The sequence below is a fragment of the Paralichthys olivaceus genome, chromosome 5 (assembly GCF_024713975.1).
Source record: "Paralichthys olivaceus isolate ysfri-2021 chromosome 5, ASM2471397v2, whole genome shotgun sequence".
Lineage (NCBI taxonomy): Eukaryota > Metazoa > Chordata > Actinopteri > Pleuronectiformes > Paralichthyidae > Paralichthys > Paralichthys olivaceus.
In genome coordinates this window covers 16,136,985-16,161,453 of record NC_091097.1, presented here as the reverse complement: position 1 = coordinate 16,161,453, position 24,469 = coordinate 16,136,985, and the positions used below count along the sequence as shown (strand labels likewise).

Sequence of the window (24,469 nt, the reverse complement as noted above, 5' to 3'; positions counted from 1 at the left end):
GTACTGGACCTATGATTATGCAAGAGACATACCTGCCCACATTGGATTGATAGGAGCTTCTCACCAATCATCTCTCAGTTGAAAACAATGGAGCATACTGTGTAAAACATTTTGAAAACACAGAGTTTCGGGAAGTGCAAGAGCTTGGCAAATGTCCACTCCCTTGACACCACAGATATGAGACTGCGTAATCAGGCAATACTGTGTCCAGAATTAGAAAATACATTTGATTGTTTAGGAACTAGCAGACCCATAGACTAAATGAACTGTAGGGGTTTAAAGTGTGACCACAGGAAAGCACACTTCAGAATATGAGATGACATCATGCACAGTTGTTGTATTGATGGATTCTGATTTTTCTCCTTGGCCAAGCTTCAATAAATATTTCAGCATAAGACGTCAAAGGGCTCCTGAAAACTTTCTTCACTGATGAGTTGACTGGCAGATTTAAGATTTTATCTTAGAGGCTTAGAGGGGAATCCAAAAATATGAAAACATTAATGGGGTTGCAGTATCTACCATATTTTAAGCTGCATATCCATTTACATCTGTTGTTAAAAGTTTTTCGTTTATTTTCACCATTTCAATGTGTGGAGCTTGGATCACATCTCTGTCTGGTCACTGTCATCACGGCTGTCCTTTGTGGGGATTTGTTTGTCCATGTTGCTGCTTAATGAAGCCATTAATGTTTGAATTGACTTTATACAAACTTTTAAACTTAATCATGTGTCACCTTCAGGATGAAATGTTCACTTGTGCTTTGTGCAACTGTCCACATGCATTAACCTTTGTTAGACATCAGTCTCATAAACCAGTAAAAGTCATCGTTTCATTTTCTCTGTTCAAAAAGGCACAGGGATGATGTGGGAGGAGTCAGAAATTGAGTCATTGGCTTAAAACCCTATTATTCAAGGTGATTCTGGAAGGGGGGGGGCGTTAGAATAAACCAGTGAACAAAAGTTAAAAAAACGTGTTGGACAGGATGAAGGAGGCATTTTGTGCCTTTATTGATGCTCACTCTTTCTTCAGCTCTTGAACACACAGGTAAAGAACATGAAGTCATTTGAAATATTTATTTTGTCATATTATCATCTGCTTTTAGAGAGTACATGGATGTAGTACATTTATGTTGATCAGATTTATTTATTCATTCATTCATTTTTGTTGTTATTTTTTGCATCTTAGGTCTTTAGGTCTCTATGTCAAACGTCTGGACACAGGTCTCACTCTAATTTCATTTACTGTGAACTGTTTTTTGTGATAACCATGACCTTATTGCAGAGGTACAGAGCAAGGTTATTATAGTTTTTCATTTTCATTAGTTTTGATTTTTATTTAGTTTTTCATTTTGCTTTTTTATTTCAGTTTAGTTTTAGTTAGTTCAACAAGTGATTTTGTCGTTTTAGTTTAGTTTTTATTTTGAGGAATCGACTAGTTTCAGTTTAGTTTTTATTTAGTTTTAGTCTTAGTTTTAGTTTTTCCAGGTATTAAGAGAAAGCCTTGACTTGTAGAAGTTGAAAAAGGATGAAACAATGTGTGACACCAAATATGGTTTATCAAGTCCTTTAATTTCATTCTTTAACCATCACCTGCAGGACAGGCAGTAATCGAGGGAGAAAACGAAGCTGAATTTATCTGCAATTCAGTTTAGTTTTAGTTAGTTTTGCATTTAGTTTTCGTTTATTTTGTAATTGTTGTTTTTATTTTTATGTCAGTTAACTAAATAATTTTTTCATTGCTAGTTTTAGTTTAAGTCTCAGTTTTCGTTAACTATAATAACCGTGGTACAGAGTCGTCACAAACAGCCACCCTGTGTCTCATGGTCAGATAGTCTCTCATAGTGGGATCTGCAATGAGGAAATTTGGATTTACACTTTCCCCCTCTAAAGACAACCTTCAGAATTGAGTGGACTCCCACAGTTTAACTGGTATTGCTCATCACTTCTCTACTCCTCAGTCCCCTAAAGACAGCAAAGCTATAGACGATGGCCTCAGAGAGCAATGCACTGCCAAGACGTGTCCTCGTGACCGGTGCATCTGGGTTGATCGGCAAAGCCATCCAGCATGTGGTCCTAACAGAAGGTGGAAAACTTGACGGAGAGGAATGGTTCTTCATCTCTTCTAAAGATGCAGATCTTAGGTAAGTTGCTTCTTCTCACTTTCATCTTGTTTTTTTTTGGGAAGGGGGGGCCCTATCGCCCCCTATTGACCAGTCACCCCTCTTTAATGCACTCAGATATGTAGTGTATTATAAGTGTTGGCTATCAAGTGTACTGTATCATACTGTACGTATTAAAATACTAGTACCAGACATTCTCTTAATCAATCGAGCAAATAATCAGTGAAGCTTAAAGGCAGTTCTCAAACCTGTTATTGACTGAAAATAGTTGTGGTGTTTAAACTGTGTAAATGTGAACAGGGATGTTGGACAGACCAGGGCTGTGTTTGAGAAGCATCGTCCCACTGATGTCATCCACCTCGCTGCCAGAGTGGCAGGGCTCTTTTTTCTCTCGAAGGAGAACCTGCAGTTTCTGGTGAGATAATGTTGACGTGTTATACGACGACCAATTGTAGCGACCTCAGACACGAAGCTGGTGGACTTAAATGCACGACTCTGTGGCAGTAGTAAATATAACAAAAGACGCTCTCTAGGAGATATGAAAAGTAACGAATAAACGCTTACAAAACTGACAACCGAAAAAGACCATAAACTTGATAAAGACCATAAACTTGACTTGACAGTGATACTCCAATAAACACTCATGGACTTAACAGGAGGAATTGGCACAGGACAAAGGGAGACAAGGACTCTTTATACATGAGGTAGGGGAAAACAGGTGAAACCAATCAGGGGCAGGGAAGATGATCACAAAGGTGGGAACATCACACAAAGGGAGGAGGTCAGGGGCTGAAACGAGAGGGAAAAGGTGAGTACAAAATAAAACACAACAAGACTAGACATGAGTGAAGTTTAACTTAACATAGAGTGCTCAAAACACACAAGACTAAACATGAACTAAACTAAGGCATGGCATAACTCTAAACATGAACATGAATAAAATTAACTTAATTGACGAGACACAACACCAATCCCATTTGTCAAATAGTGCAACTGTTGCAGCAGAGTCTTTTCTTTTTACCTTACTGTAAAAGTGTGGTCTATGGCAAATATCTACATTCTCTTGTGATGGTCGGTCACTGACAGTCTGACACCTTCACAGAGGGACAACGTAAAGATTGATGACAATGTACTGCACACGGCCCATCAGATGGACGTCACCAAGGTCGTGTCTTGCCTGTCAAGTTGTATCTTCCCTGACAAAACTACATATCCCATCGACGAGACCATGGTGAGCTTCTTTTAAGACGCTTTAGTTGCCCTGTGTAGCTCCTGCTGTTGTCTTATTGTAGGAGAAACGCAGCCACGTTGTTTGGTGCAGATTTTAAAGAACCTAACAAACTTGTGTAATGTGATTCTCTACTCTCCAAGATACACAATGGGCCACCTCATGAATCCAACTTTGGATACGCATATGCTAAAAGAATGATTGACATTCAAAACAGGTAAGAAGCTTTGCTGTACAAACAGTAGTGTGTGTTCTGAACATGTATGTAACATGTAAATCCAGCTGAGGATGTGCCTGTTCTGACAAGAGATTCTTTTGCTCATTCTGTGGTGCTGCCTCCGAGCTGAAACATGACAACTGCGCTGTTCAAAATGTCTGTTTAACTGCAGGTGCACATTGACCTGAGATTACTGCTCCCTTTTCAGACCAGTTAAATTTATGACATGTTTGTTCTGAAGCTGGAAGCTTCAACTGAAAATATGTCTGACTCTTTGTTGGCGTGTGTGTGCGTGTGTGTTGACAGGGCATACTTTCGGCAGCATGGACGCTGTTACACATCGGTTGTCCCGACCAATGTGTTTGGGCCCCATGACAACTTCACTGCAGAAAATGGCCACGTGCTCTCAGCCGTCATTGGCAAGACATACAAAGCCAAACGTGAGAAACTCGCATCCACTGATCAGTCCTGATTCACACACACAGACTGCAAGCAGGGAATAACACATCACAGACTACAAGCAGGGAATAACACTTCACAGACTACAAGCAGGTGAAAGAGTGGATTTTCTCCTCTGTCTCCTACAGTGGAAGGAACTCAGGTGAATGTGTGTGGCACTGGAAATCCTCGGAGGCAGTTTACCTATTCTCTGGTAAAGTATCTGTGTGCTGGAACCTGCCATGTGAAGGAACAGTACATGTTTTAAATGTCAACTTAGAAAATAACACAATGAACACACTATAACATGAATACGAAAGTTCCATTGTTTGTGTTTATTCTCAGGACCTGGCTCGTATAATGGTTTGGGTCATGAGAGAATATAAAGAGATTGACCCTCTTATCATCTCTGGTGAGTACAGCGCTGCGCTCACCCTTCATAATGTGCACATTGTAAATATCTTGTGTGATACACCGCAAGTGGGAATTTAGTTAATAGTTCAAAACATAGAGATATGTGACACTGTTCATTAATTTTCCACTGTTGGTTTTATTTCAGTGGAGGAGGAGATGGCCATCAAAGAGGCTGTGGAGGTGATAGCAGAGTCTTTGGACTTCAAAGGCAACATACATGTATCCTTCAAACATTAACATCCAGTGATTCACCTCCGTCCCTTTGAGCTGGTTTCATTACGACATGACTCCACTTATTTTCTGTTGTTAAAATTATTTGAATGAACAAAATATTATTGTCGTGGAGCCAGGTTATACTGTAACCACAATTATCATCTGGGTTCCCCTTGACTCTTCACATCAGTATGACACCACCATGTCCGATGGTCAGATAAGGAAGACGGCCACCACTGCCAAGCTGAGACGCTACCTCCCTGACTTCACCTTCACACCCGTTAAAGAAGGTCAGAGTCCATTGCGCTGTGCATCTTACTGATGAAATATTTATGCATTCTGCTTAATGCTTAGTGCTGTGAGGCAGCAGAAGAAATCCACTGGCACATGTTCTACCTAAAGGTTCAGTGTGTAAGATTTAGTGACATCTAGTAGTGAAGTTGCATGTTGCAGCTGAATACTCCTCATCTCACCCTCCCCTTCCAAACATGACAGAGAACCTGTGGTAACTTTCAGTTGTCATAAAAACTCAAAAGGTGTTTAGTGTGGGCTACTGTAAAAAACATGGCGGCCTCTGTAGAAGTATTTAAATATAAAGGGCCCATTCTAGGGTAATGAAAACAATTCTTACAATTTAGATGATTACACATTGGTAAAAACTTCACTAGGATTATTTTATATAACATTTTCACCAATAGATCCCTTTCACCTAAATCTTACACACAAGACCTTTAAGACAACTTAAGTGATGTGGCAGGGCAGTTAACAATCACTAAAAGGCAGGTTTGAGAGAATGTTTTGTCCTCAGCCCAGTGACGCTATCCTGTCTTTGTTTCTGTCTTTCTAGCTATAAAGATGACCTGCGACTGGTTCGTGGCCAACTACGACATTGCCAATAAATGACGCGTCCAAATACTAAGTTGAGAGTTAACCACCACATCTATTCACTCTTCATAATGTTGGTTTACACACTGTCACAAGTAATCTTGTACATATTCTCCAGTGTATCAAACACTCATTAACTCTGGATGGCAACACATTTCTTAAATATCTAATTAATATCTAATCAGCTTTATTACACATACAAGGAATTTCCGTTGCTCTCAACTTACGAAAAAAAATTATTTGCATAAGGGGAATTTTTGATCTTTATGAAAATTAGGGGTGGGTGATATAATCTATATAACCTTTAAATCATTCTACTCTTATTTTGGATTTTTTATGGTGACAATGCATACAAAATCATACAGCCTTCCAAAATTTAAAGGGATACTTAATATTGTCATACCAATTTTGTTGGCAATTGTTTCATTTAAAGAAAGCAAAAAGGCCTGGCCTACATGTGTTTGCAGAAGTTAATTAAGCTGTATTTTAATCAATTTTGTGTCAATGTAATCATGTGAGTCGTTCTCAGAATCAGCCATGTTGTTGTTTGGATCTGTGAATGAACCATTGTGGAGAAACCTGGATCTACGCAATAAAGAATAAAAAAAATACAAAAATGCTGTTTGGATTTAATGTTGAACAAACTATAAGTATCAGAACACAGAACACATAACCAGTATTATCAGATACTGCATGTAAAAACATGTAAATGAATATTTACATATGGAACCGAGAGACGGAAGCTCCAGATATGGTCAGGGTGAGGCAATGCAAGGCAATTTTACTTGTAAAGGTCAGGTTCAAAGGTTCCTTCTCACGTTTGGCAGCTGCTGCCTTAAAAACACAAATCCTGTTTTTTCTTCATTCGTATTCACAGAGATTTGTAAGCTTATTTCCATGCAACCTTCTCCATTAAGTCACAATTTTACAAGACAAATGGACATGACAGTGAAAGCTTGCACTCCTGAGGTGCTTCACTATTTGCATTCATGGTAAATACAACAGGTTTGATTCCACCGAGCTCATATACTGTGTTCTTATATTTTTTCCACCTTCGACAGACTATGACACATGACTGTCCAGCCTATGCAAAAACTCATTTACACCCACTGAGAAACAGTGACTTCAACAGCAAAATCGAATTTTGTGCCTCACACAGGCTCAAATCAAAGTGTCATTCTATAAGAAAATAATTTAGGTCATGATAAATTGGTCCGAAGCAAGTTTACTGTGTGCATCAGGTTTTTGTTATTTAGTTTGACAAATTCAGTGTGAAGTTTGAAGACTGAAGTTTCTCCCCGTCCGAGGGGAATCCATTAGTATTGTAAACATGTTCAACAAAACGTAATGTAACACAAGATAACACAACACAAATAACACATTACACAAAATGATACAACACAAATTAACTTAACATTACTAAACAATATAACGTGACATAACACAACTCTGCTCTGTGCCTGTATTCAAACATGTCATCTCTAGTACTTTTTAAGTTGCACAGATTGCAGTGCAGTGAGCGCTCTCCCCTCTTCATTTCCTGACGTGAGCTTTGTTGTACTTAAAGCTTTTCTATTGCAAGTAAGTGCATTTGCATTGTCTTTTGCACTGGTGCCAAACCTTGTAAAAACAATTTTGCTGCAGTGCAAATTGCTAAAATCTACATAGAGGTAGCTTTCACAGTGATAAGTGCTGTTTGACTGAGAGGGACCTGCCACGATGAACTGCTGCACCTTCATACTTCTCTTTGGTAAGTTTATTCATGTTTTCTATGCAGATAATTAAGATGAACTAGATTTTCCACTTGAATTTGTCATTGTGATCTGATCTTTGTCTAAGTCTCCAGGAAAGACGTACACAATGTGTTTAAGATTATAACACACAAGCCATTGTAATTTGTGTGTTGTGCGACTCTTTACCATGGTGGTGGAAAAAGTAAGCGAGCCTGGTGGAAAAATATATCTTGAGTTTGTTACACTGCTTCTCTACTGGTTTAATGTCTTTTCTCTGACGGGGCCACATCAAAAAAACTGATTTCCTTTGTTTAAAGTCATTTTCATTGTCTGTTGAACTTCAGCTGGTAGAGAGTCTCCCTGACTTTGTCCTGTAAGATACACTGGTAAACTTGAGAACTAATTTATCCCTCGATGATAAAGTTTGCTCCATTTTCTTGTTAACAGCCAATTTAAAATGCCTGAGTGTCTTTTAGTTATTCATTTGACTTGACTGCAGGTTTTCTACATTCTGATTCCAGTAAAGTTTTGTTCATGCTCGGGATTCATATTGTTTTTTTCACCAACATGAATACCATATTCAATATGAATAAAAACAATGCATTTGTGAGTTATAATCTACATTTTTGACAATACGGCACATTTGAAAGATTCATATAAAAATACAGGTCATTCCAAAAGGTTTACTCTAATCTTAATGTTCTTGATATTTTCTCAGGACCTTTTTCAGTTTTTCTTCTGACATATAAAAATCAGTTTTAGTACATTTAAAGGTATGGTGTACTTTTTAAACATTATTTTGAACCACAAAATGATTTTATAATGTGCAATATGTTGTTGTAGCCTAACACATGCTGTTGGAGTTGATGTTATCTTCTTAATCATCATAATTTATGTCATAGCCATCTATTGATTTTCCTTTGTTAGATTATCAGACAGACATTCTTCTGTTCAATAGTTGGACATGGACAAATGCAAATGCATCATGTATTTGATATATGTTGAGAAGTTCACTTTTTGAAACCACTGACATCAGTTTACAGAAACACCTGTGTCCTCTTTGTCTTTGTTACTTCACAGGTTCACTCCTCACCCTCGGCCACTGTGCTTTTCCCATTGGTATGGCTGATATTTAAATTGTAAACATCAGATTCTGGCTATGGGTGAAATAACAATCATTTTTGTGTATGTTATTTTTAACACTCCTACATTCACGTATTTGCTGTTTCTCATAGGTTCTTGTGATGGATACCAGAACATAACTGACCCATGGCGCAATCTATTATTTAAATCAAGCTCCTTCTCTGGCTACCCACACGACGATGTTGAACTTGTCAATAAGTGGTGGCGCTTCACAGGGATTGGTGGAGACAGAGTCATTAATACATGCAACACTGGCACTGCGGGTGGGGCCCAATATTCTGCTCATGTTTCATTTGCATATCCAACAACTGAATCTGGAACTTCAAGTGGGACTGCATATGCCGACGTTGGAGCCTGCAATTATTATTCTTTCACCATGAATGTGGTGCTCTGTCCTGGAGGATTCTACATCTACAAACCAGACAGTCACCCATATAGCAATATGGGATATGTAACCTGTAAGAAATGATTACTCATGGCCATTCTCTGCTTTATATTGACCCATGTGCAGCTTGCTGCTGTTAAGGAGACCTACCTCTCCCCATCAATATAATTACTGTGTGTTTTGTGTGCATGTGTGTGTGTGTTGACTCTATTTAGATCATTACCAGTGTAACCCAGACTCCTGCGGAACACTTGCTAAGTGCGATTCTGGGGGGGGTTGTTCTTGCGTACTTGGGTATGAGATTCCTCCTCAACACCTTCCCACTGGAGATTCGTACGGTTGTGTTGGTAAGTGCATTTTATTCAATTTATACTGGAGGGCATGTACTACACTTCCCATCTGAAACCCCCGTCTGCAACATCTCTCGGCAGACATAGATGAGTGTGTGAAAACTGCAGGAATTTGTGGTCCTTCCTCCACTTCCACTTGTACCAACAAGCTTGGTTCATATTTGTGTACCTGTGTGAAAGGATACACTGCCACAAATACAACATTTCCACCTGGAAATACCAATGAATGCATAGGTACGAGACTGTCTTACCACCTGTCTCAAATGAGAGCTTCTTTCTCTTGAGCTGCTGCGGCATCGTTGTCTTATGCAAGTTTTTTTTCTTTATAGATATTGACGAGTGTCTTGAAAACATCTGTGGAGAACATGGGACCTGTGACAACAAACCAGGAACTTTTGAGTGTAAATGCCACAAAGGCTACAAAGTTGTACTCGAAGCAAATCCAATATGCAAAGGTCTGTTTATTGTAACTTAACCGTGCATTAAAGACGGGTTGATTATGTTCTCTAAGCTTGTATTTGGAATATTTAAACTAATGAATTGAATCTGTGAGTTACCATCTTAAGTTGTTGTTGGAATGCTGTGTGCTAAAACAATCACCAGGCAGATTTGGCCTTGTCAGCTGGACAGGGACACATCAGAAACTGTTTGAAAACGATTGATCAATCAGTCTTTTCTTGACCAAACATGCTAATATAATACTTGAACTTAGATGCCCATCTGTTCAGCACTTAAGCCCCTTTTCAACTGGTCAAAAAACCCACTATAACCCACTGACATCTGGATTTTGTCTGCAATGGGACTGGATACAATCACCAATTACTCCTAGACCAAATGACTCTGCAGTAGACAAAGGTTTTTATCGGCTCAGATTAGCAGTTATAGATATTGGCAAGACAGCAATGTTAGAAAACTGAGCGCCTCAGTTTTTGGGGCATTTGTGATGTCAAATATGATGCACTGGGGAAAAAACAGAAAGGCAAACAAAAAAGGCAATAGACAAGGAACCAAATTTATTTTCTTAGCTTGTGTACTCGTGTTTAAAAAAAACCTGCATATACCATCTATTTTTGGTGTAAAAGAGGTATTCGATAGGAAGAAGCTTCAAGGTCAGCAAAAATTTCGACTGAAAAAACATTTTTATCTCTGCACACAATATTGCTAGTGAGAGAATCTTTCTCTTTTAGTTGTTGTTGGTGAATTCATATTGCAGTGCTTTTGTTTCGGAGAAAATCCACATCATAGACATGACTCTTTTTCCAACTGTGTTAACCGTTCCCTCATCAGATGTTGACGAATGTTTCAACTCCACCATCTGTGGCCCTGAGTCTATTTGCACCAACACACCTGGCTCTCATGTCTGCACGTGTCAACCTGGCTATGCACCAACTCAACCAGAGCACCAGCCCAACATGACCAACATCTGTATCGGTATTTGGAGTCCGCTGGAAAAATTACAAAATCAGCTGTCAACTTTTTCGTGGTTGTAACACAAGTCAAGAGTTGTACATGAAATTGTGTGTTTGATTGTTTGATTTGTATTTGGCAGATGTTGACGAGTGTGTCCAATACACTGCCATCTGTGGTCCATATTCCAACTGCTCAAACACCATCGGATCTCATCTCTGTGCCTGCTTCAGTGGTTTTCGGCTTAACAACCCCAGTGTAATAGCCAGCAAATCTAACCCATGCACAGGTGTGTATGTGTGCACACTATGGACCTATGCGACATATGATTTTAGTATCATGATATTACTTTCATGTGTATGTTTTCTCTCTCTATAGATATAGATGAGTGCAGTGAGACACCAGGAATATGTGGAAGACAAACTATATGCACTAATGTACCTGGAACCTTCTATTGCTCTTGTCCAGAAGGATTCTACCCATCCACAGGAATTGTTTGGACACTGGGTATTTCATTTTGTCAAAGTAAGCTTTGTAAGGATTCGGTTGAAGCTCTTGCAACATTTTGATATGTCCTGATGTGGTGAAGGACCATTTTTTTCATTTTGATTTTCTTCTGCACCAACTCAACAGGTATTCAGCAGATTCTAGATGAGATACAAGTCCCAGAGGTAAATGTGACAGCAAAGTGACATCGTCATAAAAATAACAATCTTACATTCAGCGAAAATACGTGTGTGTGAACTAATACAGAATACAATGAAAAAATCTGTATTTGGAGTCTGTCCGAATCCAATTTATGGGTCATTGCTTGTGGATAGATCAAAAATACCATGAGACGAGTTAGTTAGCCTGACTAACAACTCATTAGTGAATAGTGATAATGGCCCTTTTGTGTTGTTATCATTCAGTATGGTGGATTTAAATTTAAAGATAAAGTCATGCACCACACACAGATGCTCTAAACCATCACACAGTTGGGATATTATGTTGAATCATATGCGCAAATGTTCAAATCTTTTGTCAAAATTCAGTCATTATGATTACTGTGCGTGAACTGTGAACTCTGCTTGTAACATTAAAGATGACCCTTTTTGTATCGCCTGCAGGGACAGACCAAAGAGAGAGCTTTTCTTGGCAATATGGAGCAACAACTGAAAGAAAATTCAGGCCGGGTCTTACCAGGACCGGTAAGTGGAAAACGTTGTGATATTTCCTTCATAGAAACGTTTAAAAAGACAAGATTTTATCTACTAAGTTTAAATTGGTTTCATCAATGATGTAATATGTAACAATTTTTCATCAAAATGTCTAAAAACGACCAAACTTATGATGATAATCATCAAAAACAACAATGTTGGAACAAGTTCAAACCGAGGCCAAACTTACATATTGGATGTTTAAGATATGGTCCTGGTCACTGTAGTTTCCTGAGGAGCTAGCTTCCCATGAGATAACCTGTAAATTAATTTAACTGCATTTTAGGTTTTGCTAATGTTGTCTGAATAACACTGCAAAGCGCATTTACCTTATGCTCCCCCCTCTCTCTTGTGTTCCCTCTGCAGACTGTGGCAAACAGCTTCTCAGCATCTATGGTACATGTTCAACAAATAATGTCTTTTTTTGTTTTTTATTCTAATTTGGGATGACAACATCAGCCAGCTGAGTCATTTCCCACAAATATTTGATTTGTTAAAGGAGGTGTCAGGTGTTGGACAACGTGCCAGGTCATTCACAGTGAGCAGTGAAGGCGATGGGGAGACTGGCAGTATGATCCTGGGCATCTCAGACCGCTTAGTGACGGGTATGGTGATTCCAGGTCAGAACCAATCCAAAACCACCGTGAGGAGCTCAACACTGGGTAAGATCAACTCATCTGACTTGACTGCAGACACTTGCTGTGTGTGTACTCAGAGGAATTCAATTCAAGCTGTTGTAACTTTAATGTGTGTTAGATTTAAGTCTTGAAACTATTGGACCCGGAAACAGCAATGGAGAGAACTCTCTTCTCTCAGCTAATGGAAACACCATGCAGATCAACCTTGAAGGACTCGCCAAAAACAACAATGGTGAGTGAACGTGCACAGTTAAAAAGGCTGGAGATACTTACCAAAGTATACATACACCAACAATGTTGCAGCCACAGATACTACACCTTGTTGTTCCACCTTTTGCAATGAAAATGTACAGACTGTCAATTATATGTTATGAATAGGGTGAATTCAGGTAATCTGCAATTTTAACTTATTCTGATATCTGTTTTACACATTACATCAACATTTTATACCTTTTCTGCAATCCATCACATGCTATGCTAATGCTAACTTATAGTAAAAGTCCTGTAGACTAGATTTTGCTGGAACAGGAAACAAACAGACTGAATCTTAGGATTACTTTTTAAAGTTGATCTTGTAGTATTTGGAGTATTTGGAATATAAGTGGTATGTGTAAGTGTTGATATGACCACTGTGTTTGAATTCCCAGACTCTGCAGCGGCTGCCTTCATGACGCTACAGGGGATGGAGAGTCTCCTCAGTCATCAATACTTCAAAACAGAAAACAGGACAGAGATGTACTCTGACGTTATCACTGCCATCCTACCCTTAATGAACAACACCAACCTCACAGAGCCCGTCAATTTTACCATCTATCACAAGAAGGTACTCTCCGGCTCAGAAATACTTCTGAAGTCCACAACTTTAGCGTCACAAAAAAGAAAACAATCTAGAAATCTCTGTTTGTTCCAGCAGGCAGTGCGTGAGTCTGGTTTGGTAACCTGTGTGTACTGGGAGGACAAAACACAGGAGACGAGGTCTATACAGTGGTCAGTCGAGGGCTGTTGGGCTGCATACACTAACGAAAACTACACAGTGTGCAGCTGCTCCCATCTCTCCACATTTGCCCTCATCCTGCAGATCGCAGAGGTATTTTATCGATAAGCCTGTGAATGTGTATTCTCGAATATGTGCTCCCAATATTCCTTTCATCACATCATATGTTGGCCTGTACATCGTGTGCTTTCAGCCTCCACCAGAGGATGATTTCTTAGAGTGGCTGAACCGGCTGTGTGTGATTGTCGGACTGTTCTTCTTTGCGCTCGCCATCCTCACCTTCCTGTTGTGCAGCTGGAACCCCAAGATCAACAACACCGCCCGTCTTCACCTCTGTCTCAGCCTCGCCTTATCTCATCTCCTGCTGCTGTGGAACGACAGATACGTTAAACAGGAGGTACAGTAAAATTCAGAAGCAGATTGTTTCCACTGCAAAGGAGGTTGTGTTTGCTGGTTTGGCAATTTGTCAGTGGAATTACACAAAAAGTTCTGAACAGATGCGTGGATGGACCTGGGACCAAAGGGCGGTTAAAGGGTTAAAAGGTGCAGATCCAACATTTGGATGTGAACCTACAAAACAAACAAAGGATGGTGACAACAAAGGTAACAAACTGTGTTTCCAGAAGCAATTTATTAATTCTGAGTTTCCCTCTTTCCTGTTTCCCCAGCTGGCCTGCACTGTCATGGCCGGCCTGCTCCACTTCTTAATTGTTGCAAGTTTTGTGTGGATGCTGCTGGAGGCACTGCAGCTCTACCTGCTGGTCCGGAGGCTCTCTAAGGTGCAGGTCATCCAGAGAGATGGCCTCCCCAGGCCACTTCTCTACCTGATCGGCTACGGTGTTCCATTTGTCATTGTGGGTGTTTCTGCACTTGTGTATTCTGATGGATATGGTGCTACTAAGGCAGAGGTGTGAGTAGCATGAACAGTGATACACACATTGATCGACTGTGCGGTTGTGATTAGTGTTTTGTATTTTAAAATGGATTGTTTGTTGTATGTTGTGTAATGTGTGTCGTGCAGGTGCTGGCTGTCGCAGGAACGCCACTTCAATTGGGCTTTGACAGGGCCAGTGATCACTGTACTTTTAGTGAGTCTACTGTCTATGTGTTTTAATATAAGCAGCTGCAGTGAATCATCATTGGCCTCCTCCAAACTCATTCTCAATGTTTTCCCCCTGTTAGTTTAACTGCATCTTGTTCTGTGCTACTTTATGGAGTCTAAGACCCACCTTGGCCAACATGAAGAGTGATGTCTCTCAGTCTAAAGATACAAGGTGAGTGGAAGTTTGTTTTTTTCTCTCATGCAAAAGTCTTATTTGTAAAGCCCAAATTCACGAATCACAGTTTGTCTCATACGGCTTAGCAAGGTGCGACATCCTCTGCCCTTAACTCCTCAGCAAGAATGAGGAAAAACTACCAAAACAAAAAAAAACTTTTACCAAGAGGGAAAAATAAAACATAGAAACCTCAGGGTGAACAACCTGTGGGGGATTCCTCTCCCAGGACAGACAGAAGTGCAGTGCAGCACATCAAGAAAATAACAGCATTTATCCCTGAGAAAAGACAGTGTTTAACATAAATGGAGGGGTGTATGTATGTGTATGTTTATACAAAAGTGCGACGGAGATAAAGGGAGCAGCAATCATACAACCAGCTCGGCCAGTTGAACTAAATGGACCCATTATGGAATCTAACTCTGGATTAACTCTCTTAACTGTGCAATATTCATTCTGTCAATACAATGGTTCATGTGCAATCCATTCACTGTACATATTCTCACACTGTACATATTGTTCTTGTATTTACACTGTATGTATTAGTTTATATTGCATTCATATTTTTTAAATTTCCTTACACTCTGTACTCTACATTACTGATGCCTACTTCTGACTCTTGCTGCTGTAATATTGCAAATTTCCTTATTGTGGGACTAATAAAGGATTATCTTATCTTGTCTTATCTTATAGAGGTATTGCCAGTAAGTGTAGTATATGAGAGTAGACATATATACTTATAATCCACGATCAGCTGCCGCCATGATCATGATCCATCATCAGTCATCAAAACTGACTTTTTAAAAATACATTGTTGGAGTAGTTGCCAAACACCCTGCGCTCACTTTGTATTTGTTTTGCTCGCAGATTGATTGTGTTCAAGATCCTGGCTCAGTTTGTCATCCTGGGCTGCACCTGGATTCTGGGCCTGTACCAGTCAAATCTTTTCTTTCAGGTCCTCTTCATACTCCTTAACTCCCAGCAGGGCACCTTCCTCTTCATCGTCCACTGCCTGCTCAATAAGGAGGTAACATCACTCTCTGTTCCTGTCAATCTGATGTGTGTCATAAGCTGCCATCACTAACAATGGCAGCAATTAGAACAGCCTGCCTTCCTTTCACTTGCATGAACACACGACTCTGAACAGGTTGTATTTCATTGTTTTTTCTAGGTGAGGGAGGAATACATAAAATGGCTGACTTGTTCTTTCAATAAACCCAGAGAAGCAGGATCTGTGGTGAGCTTTATTCTGGATTATGTCCAAGGCACCACACAAAATGTCTCTTAGTGAATCTATAATCTGTACGATGTTGCATGGATGTTGCCTCTATGTTGACGAGGTATAAATGATATATTTCAACAGAAAGATGCTCCTTCAGTGTCCGAGGACTTTGACAAGACTCAAGAATAAAGAGGCTAATGGAGATTTAACAGGTTTGATACAAAGAAGATGGAAGACAAATGCAAACCTTATATTTTTGTGTGTGGGTTATTGGAAGATTTACCTAATACCTGCAATAACTGTAGTGTCATTGATCATCGTCCTTGCTCCTTTTACACAACAGCTTTTAGGACAAGTAGAGAATCAAACATCAGTAATATACTTATAAAGTAAGATCAGAATAAATGGTCTGGATGTGTACAATGAATCAGAACCTTCTAGTTAGCAGTGTGATGGTTCTTGCGTGACAGGCACACAGTATTTTTGTGAGCTGGTTTGTATATTTCGTGTGCTTTGTCTATGGTCTTTCTCTGAGTCCATAATAAACTTCTGCTGCAGTAGAGCTGTCTCAGTTTGTTTCGTTAAAATAGCCAGAAAAAAATACAACTCAAGCTCAAGCAAGCGCACACCTTCTGCACAGCTGTACATGTGGTGTGCTTCCTGCCATTCAGAGCCTGGAAGCTGGGAAGTTGTACAACAAATACACTTAAAAACTGTAAAACTATATTCACTGTTGGGTTTTCACGTTATGTATCAGACACTGACTCATAATAAAGGGTTCAATTCGGTTTATTTTAGCCGTCCCTCATTTGGGTTAGGGAGCTTTACCAAACACGTCACCGCCCGCACCCTCAGATAGTCACCGTCAAAAAAGAAACACATTTTGCACAAAGTAAAAACAATCACGCCTCTGTTGTTTCTTCATCGCCCCATTTGTATTGTGTTTACATGAGAGCTGGAGTACCTTGAGGTGTGTCAAACTTTACAAGACAAATTCAAGGGACAGGAAAGCCAAGTGTATTCTCTGTCATTTACATCATATTTACATCTTGCACTTACTCAGAATACACACAAACACATGTTATATGAATAGATTGGTGATGGAGTGTGAGGATAAGTCAAATTTCTTTAAGTGTCAAGTGTCTCCATCAGACAAAGTAATGTATGTAATACTGAACAAAATCTGCCTATTTATCATTGTTGGTAGGCAACAATATTGTGCACTTCACATTTGGCTGCTTCCCTTTCAAATATTTATTATTTCCTTGGGATAAAAATCAGTTTACTTTAAAACTTTTCTACGAATAATTTACATGAATCAATATAACTGTGGCAGTCACATCACATGGCCTCTAGGGGACAGAGGTTGTCTGTCTTATCCTCTCAAAGGATAATTAGCTCTGACCAGTTACTCTGCACAACCACAGTGGAGTGACTGGGTTTACAGATCATGCAACCTGCTGAAATCCAGTATAGAATAATTTCCTCTTTTCCCATCTTACCCAACTAACACCTCAAACTGCACTTAACTGAGACAGAGTCTTACAACTGATGGTACGGCCCACAGAGCCCTGACATCAATGTCATGGACACATTGTGGGAGTACACTGTTGTTCTTTACAGAGTAAAGCAGCCTCCTGTCTTATCTCTAAAGAAGTGAATCATTAACAGAGCCGAGATTTAAAATTCAAATCCCAAACTTGACACATTTACTGATATTGGTGCAGTTCTCCCTGGTGACTACTAGATGGTAGCAACGGACCATATTTTACTGGTTTCTGTGAAAGGCTTTGGGTTCAACATTTTCATTTTTTGATGACATTTAAACTGGGAACTGTGCAATGATTTTTTCATAAACTTGTGTGTGATCTTTGGTTGGTTAGTTTTTGCCAATTTCTTATGAATCTGTTGTTATGGTTGTTGCTATGGATGCTTCCCTCACTGTCACTCACACGTGGGGTGACCACAGTTTCAAACTCCCGAACCTGGACCTCTGAGTGTACCGCATGTATGTACACGCTCATGCACCCACCAGGGGTGCGTTTCATGTGACTATGTTGCTGTAGTAGTTTCCTGATCCTGCCTTCAGCTCTGTCCAGGCACGAGGCCTCTGGTGACACAGCATTGCTCTCTTCACAACCAGTCATTTTGTTTCTCAAACACTGATTCACTAACATACAAATCAGCTTTCTCAAATGTTCCTGTAAATACTGCAGCATAGAAAACAACTTCAGAGAAGCAGTCAGTTGGTGAACCACCTAATTCAACACGTGACAACATTACAAGTGACAGATGGACAACTGTGCTTTAGTTGCCTGACAGCACATATATCATGTCTCTTAATTCTATGTTTCTCCTAATTTTGCAGTATCCCATGTTTTTCTGTGGTTGTTTTAGCACTGCTGCTAATTCCACCAGGATCTGGTTCAGGCTTCATACATAAGCAATGCCTATATTCCTCCACTGTTTGCCAAATGATCTCAGAGCATCTCTAACAATCTACAGACCGGCAAATTAGTTACATAAATCCAGAATGTGTGCATCTCTGCCGAGCTAGAGCAGCGAGAGGCAATAATGTTAATGGATTGGGAGTGGAGTTGTGCAAGCAAACAATGTCAAGACAGATATTAAAGTCTGTACAAATGTGAGAGGCACTCATGCTCACACTGCTCTGACATGGTATCCAAGCTACAGCTGCCTACGAAGGAGGGAGAGAGAAAGGAGAAGAGAGAAAAAAGTGCTGCTCAGGGTTAGCTTCAGTGTCTCTGCTTCTCTTTCCTCCCATTGCTCCTCTTCTCAATACTATCACTTGGTTACCATGGAAACACACTTGCAGCGCTGGAGTCGTGAGGCCAGACGGCTGAGATGAGGGTCTGGCAAACAGTCCTGTGATTCCGGGCGGAATATGTTGGACGCATGTCAGAGTTTGTCAAATTGTGTCGACATCAGACAAAGGTCATAGGTGCCAGGGAGGTGGGAGGACCCGGGATGGAGCTGAGACAGCAGCTGTGACAACTTTAAACTTTTTTTTATTGTGCAAGACAGGGAACATAAATAAGATAACCCAAGCAACTGACTGCAGCCCAACCTGATTATATACAGACATAAAGGGAAAAGAGATAATCTATAGGTATAATGAAACATAATTCCCCATAATTATGAGTCAAACTGGTGGAATTTGATGGTATATTGTACTTCACAGTAGAGCAGTCATTTTCCTGCCTGTTATCATCATTATCGTCAGAGGATAAGCCTTTATTAATTGTACCCATTGTCTATACGATGAGGCAAAGCCCTTTGGAGACTCAAAAAGCAGTACAGCTAATGTGTGGAGGCGTGACTGTGTATGAAGTTAAATGTAATATATGAAACATTATCCTGTGAGAGAATCAATGCAAAAACCTTTGGTTTACTGTTACATGCAGATCAGAGCTGCTCTTTAAACCAAGTTAATTTAGAGTAGGTGGGTGCATGAGCCATCTCTCATTTGCCAACTGGAATTACAGGCAAAGACTGATGTGAATTATTCTGATTAATATACTGATGCTCGTGATTTGATGCTCTGTATGTACAGTGTGTTTCCCCCTGTTAGGCCCAGTCTTTAGTTTAAAAAGTAAATCAAGATGCTTGATAGTGAGACTGAGGCTAAAACCAGCAGACTCTAAAGATAACTCTGAAACATCAGGGTATAAAACGGCTGCAATTTTAGCTCTTAAACGTGGGAAATGATAGTGGAACAAAGTCGTGCAGACCTAGACCCACCCAGAAAAGCCTGCATGGATCAGGACACTGCCACAGCAGAAGCATTGAGCTTTAAAATGGAGAAAACACATGAGGAGTGTAAAAAACAAATCAAATGAAACAAATCAAGTAAAAAGAAAGCAAAGAGTGAATCTATACAGGTTCCTCTTTTCCAGGATTTCTGTAAAAGAGAAGCGACTAAAAACTGCTGCTCTGTAACTACTGCAGCAGAGTGCATACCTCCACCATGTCCCCTTAAACTCAATCAAGCTGCACCAAATTGCACACACTCAGAGATTTCACTTAAATGTGCCTGAGCTTTTTCCATCAAGATCCATGAGATGTTCTTTGGTAAAATGGTGGAAATGTCCAATCCACCCCAAAACTAAATGGTTCCTCTCCGAACCATCAAATTTCATGGGCAAGCCGCTATTTTTTTTGCTTTAACGTGCTTACAAACATACAAACCAACCAACCAACCAACAAACAAACAAACAGACAGGGGTGAAAACATAACCTCCCAAATAGACATAATGTTTTTTTTTGCATGATGACAACCTGTCTTCTCTTCACAGTAATGGTTACCCTCACAAGTGGGGATCCAAAATGAAAGTCCTTGGCAGTAACTTGAGAATATAAGAGCAGCTATTTATTGTTTGGCTGTCAAGAAAAGTGTCATTTGTATCAAAGTGGCTTTGCTTGTGAGAGTGAATATAGAAAAAATATGTGAATAGACAGCTGGAAGAGGCTGCTGTGAGGATGCAAGCAGACAGGACGGCCGCTTCTGGTCCCATCAGACAATCCGCACCAGGCTGAAAACTGGCACTTTCTGGTTAGAAATAAAAAGTGACGCCTCTGAAATATGAGCTATTTTCCTAAGCTTCATAATGGCCCCAAGGCAGACAGGGTCTGTCAGTGACCAATCACTCTGCCCTTGTGTCTGCCCAATGCAGGAATCTCAATTGAGCCGGAGAGACATGATGTTTGGTAAAGATATTCTGATCAATTGCTGTGACCTAACTAGAAGCAAACTTACTGCATGACAAATATTTATGTGTTTTAGTATCTGATGAATCCTCAGAGTCGTGGCTCTATAACTAACCAGCCGTCCTAAAATAAAGTCAGGCTTGTTTTCTACACAGGCTGTTTATATATATATATATATCTATATATATATATATATACAGTCAGTTTCTGTATAGTCAAAATATATATAATTTATATTGTATATTAACAAACAATGATCACTTCCTTCTCTTCACAGTATCTTTTTCCAAATCAGCTCTCCCCCCCACCCCCCCACCCCCAACTCAGCTCTTGCACACAGCTCAACCCGTCAGCTCAAGGCCATTAGGTGGATCAGATGTGCGAAAGGTGAAGATTTAACAAAAACTTCCAGGCCGACTAATGACGGATGAGTCATGGAACGAAATCTCTCCCTCGTTTCTCTTTCCCCTCGCTGTGATTCTTGCCTTCTGCTCTTGTTTTTCTTCTCCGATCGGCTAATTTCCCTAGATTGCATTCAGCCTATAAACGCAGTCTCAAGATATTTGCAAATCAAACCTGAGCAAATTCAGTTTAAACGGGATTATTAGTGTGGGAGTTTCTCAATTAGACATTTGAGATACAGATCTATATGATTAGGAAGTAATCAAACATTTGACTTGAGTAAAAATTAAATAAACAGACAAAAATGAACTTAAGTAAAAGTAAGAATACCACATTGACTGTTTGAGTAAAAGTAAGTATTTAGTTTTGTTGTGAGAAACTATCATTGTCCATTAATGATTTAGTGGACGAGTTGTTTTTCTGGTCATGGCGCACAATGTTGCCCATAGTGGGTCAAATCACAGGCATTAATTTAAATAGCTCGTCAAACACAACATGTCCTCTCATAGCAGCAACAAATGTGATAAGCATCATGCCAGGACTTGCCACTGTGCTATTGCTTAACATTACAGGCACAGATAATGAGAAAATATTAATGAGAGTCTCTGCACCGCGGCAGTCTCTCGGAACTAATAGACCTTCACTAACAGAGAAAGAAGATGAAGATGAAGAGAGGGCGAGTTAATGAGATGAAATATACACGTGTGTTTGCATGTGTCTGGGTAGAAAAAAGCGAGTGAGGAATGAGGAGGGGAAGTGTGTTAATTGAGGATGATCACACCTCCAACATATTTCTCCATGTGAAACAGGCAGAATGAAACCACCCTGCCACCCACACATGCAGAACATCATCAGAGGCCTTGTCATTCCCAGACGGATTTGCACTGTTTTCCCTCAGCTTGTTTCGAAGACGGCTGGAGACCTGTTCACCTCCCGTCCCCTTAGAGCATGTGCTCAGAAAAACAGTACTAACTTTCATCGTACATCACTGCATGGAACAGAGGACAATGCCTCGAATTGTGTTTTTAATCCTTGTTTCTTTTTTTCGCGAATAATTAGATCATGACTCTCAAGTGGCCATTGTTCATATTATAAAGAAAATTCCATCCTGCTCCCATCTTCTCCTGAGCATCGCTTCATTCCTTGTTGTCAGTGCTGTTTGAGACTTACAAAGCCATATCAGATTGTCAATGTGGAGTTGAATGTGACAAATATCACACACGTATGTGCATCTACGTCATGCTCCAGTATACCATATGCCCAACTATGCACGTTAGTAAGTCCAATCATGCAGTGTGAGGAAGCTGCAGGTATCACCTCACTAAACTGGTACAATTCCATCACACATTCATGAAATCTGCCACCAGTTATCAGATTCAGCTATTTGTTAATTTAATTTAAGTTAAATTATATGTGTTAAGCAGCCAATGATGATTGATGCATTAGTTGAATTGATTTTCAGGAGCTGTTTTGTTATGATATCTAGTTTGATCTCTGTGTTCACATGGACATGGAGGCATGCCTATGAAATTGTCTGCTAATTGCACCCTTTGTTGTAGACACCATTTTCAATGCGGTGCTAATACCTTTACATTTTGGATTAATGGCTGTTTGTTCTCTTGGTCCTGGTTGTCAGCTGAAGGGAATCTATGACTCTCTCCAATGCTTAAAGTGTCTATGTGTTTGTAACATAATAACTTTGTAAAACCCATACATTGGTTGCTGTGTTTCTTTCGTCTCATTGCTGCCCTCTTTAAGTAAAGGATATTGCACCATAAAGGCCTCAAAGTTAGTGTCAGAAGTGGGATACGGATGCAGGTCTACAGCATGTTAGGTGAGTATCTGAACCACTATTACACCAAAACTTGTGGTCTGGTGGGAAAGGTACAACTAAAGAAGTTTGTGTCAACCAATAGCAAGAACTGGGTCAGGTGGCTACCTAACCTAATTTTGCCAATCATGAGGTGCCACAAGCATCCACTGGGTTTTCAGCATTCATGATGTTCTCCTCATGACCTGGGTCAGGTAGAAGGGCATAGAATTGATGACCTTGGGCCGCACTTGATCTCTCCTGCTTTCTCTCACCCTGCAGCAGGAGCTTGAGGCAATTGTACCACCTGATCCGATATAACGTGCATCCACTTGAATCCAGAGCCCTCATTAAGCCTAGATTGTACCAGAGAGAAGGTCCCTGCACTGACTGAAGAGTTGAGGCCATGTTTAGAGCCATCTGCAGGTAAATGGGGCAACCCGGTAGTCCTGGCAATCAAGAGAGATGAGCATCGTTTTTCTGCGAAAAGGTAATTGCACAAGTTTTATGCTTAACCATTACCGAAACGAGAGGTAGGGCTGAGCAAGGTTCATCAGTTGGCTGGATGTCAGTGATGGCTTCTAGCAGGATCAACCTTCTTGATGCAACCGCTTGCTGCAATTCATGACTTTTTGGGCTTCATGGTGCTCCAGCCACATTTCAGAGGTTGATGACCAAGGTCCTGTCATGTGCGGAGACAATCTCTGCACTGTACCTTGATGACATTTTCATTTAAAGAAGACAATACGGATAACAAAACAAGAAGTGTACATTGATGTGCTCCAGTAATTGGGTGAAGTCCCAGAAGGGGGTGTCAGGATAGTAGAAAATAGTGGAGGCCGGCAGATCAAGAGAGAGACCAACCACTAGGAGGCAGATCAAACCCTTTCTGTACTTGGTGGGGAGGCATCAGTGTGAAACCACTCTTCCAGGATCTGAAGGAGGCTCTGTGCTCTTTCAGTGGGCCTCAGAGGCCAGACGTCAGCTTACCCCTCACGATCCACCAGGACACATCCCACAAGAGGTTGGGCAGGGCTCTTCTGCAACGAGAAGAAGAGGAGCCGAAGCTGGCGGCCAATGTCAGTTGGAATCTGTACCCCACGAGAGACAAGTTCACTCTTTCAAGTACCAGAGTAGAGAGAGATTACCCTTGGCACTGACCATGGAGCCCTCTAGGGCCTAGAGTCAATGAAAGACAGAATCACAAGATGGTTCCTGTCCCTTAAGCAGTGCAGTTGCTATGTTCTGTGGAAGTAGAACACATGAGCTAACTTCCTGCCCTGCACTGAGAAAGATGATGGAAAATGTGACATATTTATATCCACATACATGCGGGTGATGCGTTTTCTCCTCCTGGTCATATATCTCATCAGCCGCTGCCATCCTCAGTGAAGTAAGAGCCATATACCATCAGAACCTAGCATGCAGATTTAATTTATTATTGATTATGAAAAAATTATAGCATTCGTTTTTTTTTAACAATACAGCAGTTAACGAAAGTGGTGCTTCAACCTGCAGGTATTTACTCCAGTGAAAAAGAAGCCTTGTGTATGGGCAGATGCTCACTGCAGCTCAACTATATTACTCTACGCAGAGGTCTGTGCATCCTCCACCTCTCTCTCTCTCTCTCTCTCTCTCTCTCTCTCTCTCTCTCTCTCTCTCTCTCTCTC

General features: G+C 40.4%; 2 protein-coding genes across 2 annotated transcripts; both read left to right on the top strand.

Annotated features, from left to right (window-relative positions):
• The first annotated feature begins 479 nt into the window (after positions 1–479).
• LOC109639395 (GDP-L-fucose synthase-like) lies at positions 480–6,131 on the top strand. Its single transcript, XM_020102825.2, has 10 exons — positions 480–2,140; positions 2,420–2,534; positions 3,222–3,350; positions 3,491–3,564; positions 3,871–4,004; positions 4,152–4,216; positions 4,348–4,414; positions 4,562–4,635; positions 4,820–4,919; positions 5,477–6,131. Exons 1-10 carry the CDS (start codon positions 1,986–1,988, stop codon positions 5,530–5,532), a joined length of 969 nt encoding a protein of 322 aa, XP_019958384.1. The 5' UTR covers positions 480–1,985; the 3' UTR covers positions 5,533–6,131.
• A 79-nt stretch (positions 6,132–6,210) lies between these two features.
• Positions 6,211–16,371, top strand: LOC109639390 (adhesion G protein-coupled receptor E1-like). The gene is made up of 21 exons (XM_069525154.1): positions 6,211–8,848; positions 8,991–9,122; positions 9,207–9,359; positions 9,455–9,580; positions 10,413–10,556; positions 10,675–10,821; positions 10,911–11,057; positions 11,166–11,203; positions 11,642–11,722; positions 12,098–12,127; positions 12,231–12,393; positions 12,488–12,601; positions 13,017–13,192; positions 13,280–13,456; positions 13,557–13,760; positions 14,032–14,273; positions 14,385–14,451; positions 14,546–14,637; positions 15,505–15,664; positions 15,809–15,874; positions 16,001–16,371. Exons 1-21 carry the CDS (start codon positions 8,407–8,409, stop codon positions 16,046–16,048), a joined length of 2,949 nt encoding a protein of 982 aa, XP_069381255.1. The 5' UTR covers positions 6,211–8,406; the 3' UTR covers positions 16,049–16,371.
• Positions 16,372–24,469: the final 8,098 nt, after the last annotated feature.